This window comes from Lepisma saccharinum, chromosome 8 (assembly GCF_977018435.1).
Source record: "Lepisma saccharinum chromosome 8, izLepSacc3.1, whole genome shotgun sequence".
NCBI lineage: Eukaryota > Metazoa > Arthropoda > Insecta > Zygentoma > Lepismatidae > Lepisma > Lepisma saccharinum.
The window spans coordinates 18,026,138-18,032,493 of NC_139236.1; the positions used below are offsets into that span (position 1 = coordinate 18,026,138).

The window sequence follows — 6,356 nt, forward strand, 5'->3', positions numbered from 1 at the left end:
CCAACACCTTTGGGCGACAAACAGCCCCAAATCATTAATGACCCACCACCATGTTTAACTGTTGGAACTGAGTTAATGTGATAATTGTCTTTATTTGATTTTCTCCAGACCCCATTTATCCCATCTGACCCGTATATATTAATCTTGGACTCGTCTGACCATATGACACTATCCCAAAATTCCTGGTCCTTGTGGATGTGCTCTTTCGCGAATGAAAGTCTATTCCTGCGATTCACCTTATTTACATACGGCCTCTTTCGTGGTATTCTGCCATGATATCCATGCTTCCACAAGACACGTCGAACAGTTTGATCGGACATCATCTTGCCAGCAACATTTTCTACTAACGGTCGTAACTGAGGAACACTTAGTCGGAGGTTTTGTCGCACTCTTTTTAAAATAATCATCACGTTTATTCATCCGTCTCTCTTTTGGTTCTCTCGGCACATTCTGTGTTGAACATTCCTCTCTAAATTTGTTTACTATGTATTGAACTGCGGATTGTGATTTATTGACTATCCAATTTTTCTTAACGAATAACCTCTAAGGGCCAAATTGATAATAACATCCTTCAGATCGGAACTAAGTTCCTTCACCTTGCCCATTTCGAACACGCTGAAAGATAGACGATAGGCCTACAACAATACCTACGCCAGCATTCTGCTTGACGGGGAGCGCGCCTGCATGTTCAAACTTGTTACGAAGTTGCAAATTGCACGAAATCGCCCGAATAGCGCTGGCGCTGTATGCAAGGAAGATTGAAACTCTTGCCTGTACGAATAACAATGTTGCATGAAACAGCGTGTTTTTCTCTTTTCACACAAATTATATGCTCTGTTTATAAACTTTGAACATACATTTTTATTGACATTTGTTGGTGAAACCTTCATTAACATTAATTTCCAGGAACATATGAAAATGATTATATATATTTACTAGTAGATATGACATTTTTTCCTCCGAAATTCTATGTGTACGAATATCAATGTTACATACTGTAATACAAATTATAACAGATTTCAGCTTCATACATAAATATGTGTTTTCATATAAATCCGTTCCCTGGTGATAACAATCCCGCCACAGAAAAGAAAAATAAATGCAACTTACCAGCATTAATGCAATTCATAACGAATCTTTAGATTTGGAGAACACCACACGAAAACATCCGCCTTCAATGTCACAACTATCTTGCAGTGAGCACGAGCGAACAAAATAGCAACGAAGTTTCCCTAACACTTACAGTACGCTAAAACTCGTATCATAAACAACCGAAGGAAAAACGTACCACCTGACAACAAAGCCCAAGTTAAATTCACAGATCGTGACGTATTTGACTGTATTCTACATTGTACTCGAAGTAGATTCTATTTAGTTCATGCTTGAGGTAAACTTCGTCTCACAACTTTTCCTTGCTCGTGGACCGTGTACCGACGGGGCAGCATAGCACCTTTATGATCACATGAATTGCCGTCTGATGTTGCGTATGCATGCGTAATGGGCTTAACGTATTTCAGGAATGGTTAACCAAGCGAAGACAACGATCAAAACTTCGTTTCGTCACACGTTTTGCTGCCATATGGCAATTACCGTATTCCTGTTACATGTTTATTTAGACTTAAACATATGAAGTAAAACATACATACAAACAGAAAGCGAAAATGATTTGTATGTGGCATGTGTTGCGTTTCTATTGTTTAAACGGAGCCAACTTCTACAAGCCAATTTCTCTGCACTTTATTCCACTGTACGAATTAAGTTTTTTTGCTTTTATGGAGATGCCCACTCAGTGGCGTATTTGCAATTTCATTTTGGGATGTAGGTTTCTTTGGGATATGCTATGCATAAACTAAACTATTCCCTCCATTGCGGTTCTAACCTAGGCCATTCAATCGTATGATAACATTTACACGTAATTTAGGAACACTTAGTATATTTGCATTTTAAGAAAACCTAAACTCATACACAAGAAGGGCTATCGAACTAGTAACACAAAGTTTGACCAAATATCTGTTACCAAGATCAAATGTCCACCTAATCTACCTACAAGTTTGTTGTGAACATTTTAACACGTGTAACATATCAGCACATATCAGCCATGAAAACTTAGGTGGTAAACAGCCTGCTGTTGACTTGGCTGATTGTGGTTGGTCAGTTGGAGAATGTTGTCCTCCTTTAATCCATAAGGCTGCATACTTTTCGGCAGGGAAATCTTTGATGACTGAACTATTAGTGTACACGAATTATATTTTTCAATTGTATGTTTTACATAGTTAAGACATGGGACACTATATGCTTTCCATTCCATTTTCTTTGAGGAGGATAAAAACATCCCTGCCAGGGATAAAAATAATTTACTTTCGCCTGGGATATTTTTTTGTGATGCTCTGTATAAAGCAGTGTGCGAATTAACCCCCCGTTAATTCGCACACTGCTTTATACAGAGCATTCGCTACGAGACTCGCGAATTTGAGGAAGTGAGCGCTTGAAGAAAGTGCAAAGGATTTATTAAAATTTAAAATTTATTCACAGCTGGCTCAAAATAAAATTTTCAGCCGGGCAAGGTGGATTTTTGCCCCCCACTTTCCACCCTGCCCCCATCTTCTCCTACTTTCCACTTTCCTCCAATAAAAAAACAAGAACATGCATATTTACGGTTTTAATGACGAAATCTAATAACCTTATTTTGAACATAGTTTAAGTATTAGCCTACTGTTAAAGAACATGTTTATTCTAGGTAGCCTATGTCTTTATTTAATACCTTCATAATGACATCAAAATAACAGTAATCTATCAGCTTAAATGGCTACATGATTTTGCAATAGGCTATACTTACTATATTATGCAGCAATAACTTCAATTTATTCTTGTCAACAATAAATCAAACTCTTTGTAATGCAAATAGTCACGCAGGTGGAGGCATATAGTGGTTTGAATCACACATTAAACTGTAGGTCCATTCCCGATTAGTCTTTTTGTGCATAAAGTGGACTTTAAAATAAACTCAAACAAAGAAATAGCCACACTTGAGTAATCAGAAATGATGTTTTGGCGCAATCTAGTGAAAGCATTATATCCAGTTTCGTATGTGATTACGGCACGTTCATTTGGCGCCCCTAAGAAGGGTAGTAGCCCGGGTCACCTGGCCCTTACGCCGCTTCTGCTTCCAACCTCTCTCCTTGTGAAGCTATACGCAGTGGCGGCGATTGGGTTCCAAAACCGGGGGGGGGGCAAAGACAGTGTATTTCCCTTTGTAGATAAGGTTTAGCACAGTGAGAGGGGCAAAAGTGGCTAAAAGTGGGGTGAGGGCAACTGCCCCCCTCGCCCCCCTAATCATTTTCGGGAATACCTCACAGTAACGTCAAGTTGCTTTGGATTTCATGAATGTTACCAAATCTTTGTCCCTTCAGGGGATTTTGTAATGTTATAAAGAGCCAAAAATGCAAAGGGGCTATGTGAAGTGATTAAAGCATATACAGTCCACTTTTGTAATGAATTTCTTAGCCAGGAACTTTAACGCATCATGCGCAGCGGCATGGTCATGTGAAGAATCCACTTGTCAAGCAAGTGTTAGGTGACTTTTCCTCCTAACATACTCCCGTAACTTTGTCAGCACTTCCAAATAACACTGTCGATTGACCATTTGTCGTCCTTCTGAAATGAGTTCATATTGAACTATTTCCTTGTGTTTGAAGAAACACACAAACATGGTCTTGAACTGCCTACTTTTTTGACCGAGATATATTCCACTGCAGACCCTGGCGTTTTGTTTCCGGGTTGAATTGAAAAAACACCCCGTTTCGTCACCGATAACGACCATATCAAATATTTCTGTATTGTGTAAAAGATTAGATGAAATGTGTTGTTCTGATCAACTGTCAAGATTCGAGGCCCCATCTTTGCATTTTTTTTCCCGCCAACACTATTCGCAATTAAAATTACCTACCACCTGAGCGCTAGTGTCGCTTCCAATAGGACCGCTGTATGTAGGATACATCCCTTGTTTACGCTCGGAGCACAGAGAAGATAGTTATAAAATTATCTTCTCTGTGGTAGTAGGTAGTAGTGACGTGTGATCATACGTAGATGCTATGGAAGAAACTTTGAAGTTAGGCTATAATTTTAAATATTCTGAAAACCAGGAACTATAACGAAGGTTATGTGCTGAGAACGAAGCATTTAATTATCTGGAAAAATAACAGAAAACGCAGACGAAACTAATACATACGCAAAGCGGTGCTGTATCATAAGCGCACATCGTATTGTACAGGTTCGATACCCGGTGGAGGCACAAATGGTTTGGATCTCACATTAAAACACTGTGCGAATTAAACTTTTTGCTTGGGGGGGGGGGAGGATGCACACTAAGCTGCGTGTTTGTGATTTCATTTCGGGAGGTAGGTCTTTTCGGGGGGTTGGGGGTATGACAATTTGTAATGTTACCGGTCAGTTATTGCCTGGCGGTTCTAATAGTAATAGAACATTTGTTCTAACCTAGGCCATTAAATTTTATGATAACATTTACACGTAATTTTGAAACAGTGCATATATTTACATTCTAGGAAAACCAAAACTCATACACAAAAACAGCTATCGAACTAGTAATACCGAAAACGGGACCAAATTTCTCTTGTGAACCTCCCTACAAGTTTCTTGTGAACTTGAATACATGTCAAATATCAGAACTATTCCATGAAAACTTTAGTGGAAAACAGTCTGCTGTTGGTTCGGTGAATTGTCCAGTTACAAATCCCCGACCCCACCCCCGTTAATTTGCACACTGGATTTAGGGTTCACGGAACTTATCTTATGCTTGAAAAACTATATTTTTTAAAAAAAATTGCGATAGTAATTAACACACTGAGAGTTCCTTGACACAGATGTCGTCTGTATCGCACAGCTTGGTGTGTCACCAGTAGACGTACCCTTCCAAGAGCTTATTTGGTACTTCGGTCATCAAGCAATCTTTGTTTTAGCCATTTGAAATTTTTCTATATTTTTCAAATGCAGAGTTTAAAAGTGTGCGAGTCTTAAAATATATTATATATATTTATATTTTTGAAAAAGTGTACACTTCACTAAACAATAATAATAATAATTATTAATTTTATTATTATTGTCATTATCATCATCTCCATTTAAAGGACAAAGCAACATTTTCCCCCAAAAAAACCGTCAACAGGTTAAATCACAGATTTTCCCATCATTGTTGTAACGATTATGATATTGTTTAAATAATGAAAGTAAACAATTTAAAATCAATATTGGCATGTACGTCCACAGGATTTTTTCCAGGGAGGGGCAAACAAGATTTTTTTCCCCCAGGAGGAGCAAAGGAGTCACATTTTTCTCCATAATAATGATGCCCCTTCAAAAAACACTATTTTAGTCCGAAATTATCATGTCCCTTCAACGAATTTATAATCATTAACATAAATTACTGTGACCGAAATGAAATTATGTGTGAAATATATAATTTTTAGGTGGGTATTCATTCCCCCCCCCCTTCCGGAGAACAACAAACTCTAACAAATGTAATACAATGCAAGGTATCTCTACAGGTAATATCAGATGAATTCCTCTCATTAAATAAATCTGTAGATTTATGTTTTCCAGGTTTTCTAACGGCCATTACTTAATTTTATAGTTATATCTTTTTCATGTGTAGTTACATTTTCTTAACGTAGAGAATTATAATATATAATATTGTACGTGGTCACTTAATAGTATTATTATGTGTTATATATCATGTTAAATGGTATAGTTTTAGCTTTCAGGTTCATACAAAATCTGAAAACTGATATTTTTTATATTTTAGACATGAGAACTCCATTAAATAAGTTAATACAATACAGTGCTTTTTTGTGATTTCCAAATTGACATTACACAACTTCATGCGACTAATGTTAGTTTCTAGATTTTATTTTTATTTTTTGAAAACACATTAGAAGGTGCCATGGTACACCAGTCCCCCACTTTCCAGTTCGCATGCCTATGCTAAGCTATTTGCTTGTGAACGGCATTTCAATTAATCAGTGTTGTGATGTATCTTATGAAAATTTGCTACCAAGGTAATATCATGTATTTTCAATGTGGTAGAAAGAGCTTCATGATGCTTTTATTTTTTTTCTAATCTTTTCTACGCTGACCTCTAATTGACGAATTTGCATTCGTACTCTTCCTGTTATTTGCCTCAGTAGATCTGCTCTTATGTTTGATGTATTGCAGTATACTTGTTTATCGGAAACGTTTGCGCATCTTGGTTTTCAGTAGCAACGAAGTACTTTCAGGGTTTTGATCATGCATGTCTTGTAAGCGACATTTTACATGTGTAACTTTGTTAGACGGATATCGAT

The 6,356-nt window shown here is 37.3% G+C and overlaps 1 protein-coding gene across 1 annotated transcript in view; it reads right to left on the reverse strand.

The window, feature by feature from the left end:
* The window catches only part of ago (F-box and WD-40 domain protein 7), a 126,581-nt gene extending 125,449 nt beyond the window's left edge, over nucleotides 1–1,132 (reverse strand). The window contains exon 1 of the mRNA XM_083126316.1: nucleotides 1,111–1,132. Within this exon, the coding sequence (XP_082982442.1) occupies nucleotides 1,111–1,116 (6 nt within the window). The 5' untranslated portion in view covers nucleotides 1,117–1,132. The remainder of the gene's footprint in view (nucleotides 1–1,110) is intronic.
* Nucleotides 1,133–6,356: the final 5,224 nt, after the last annotated feature.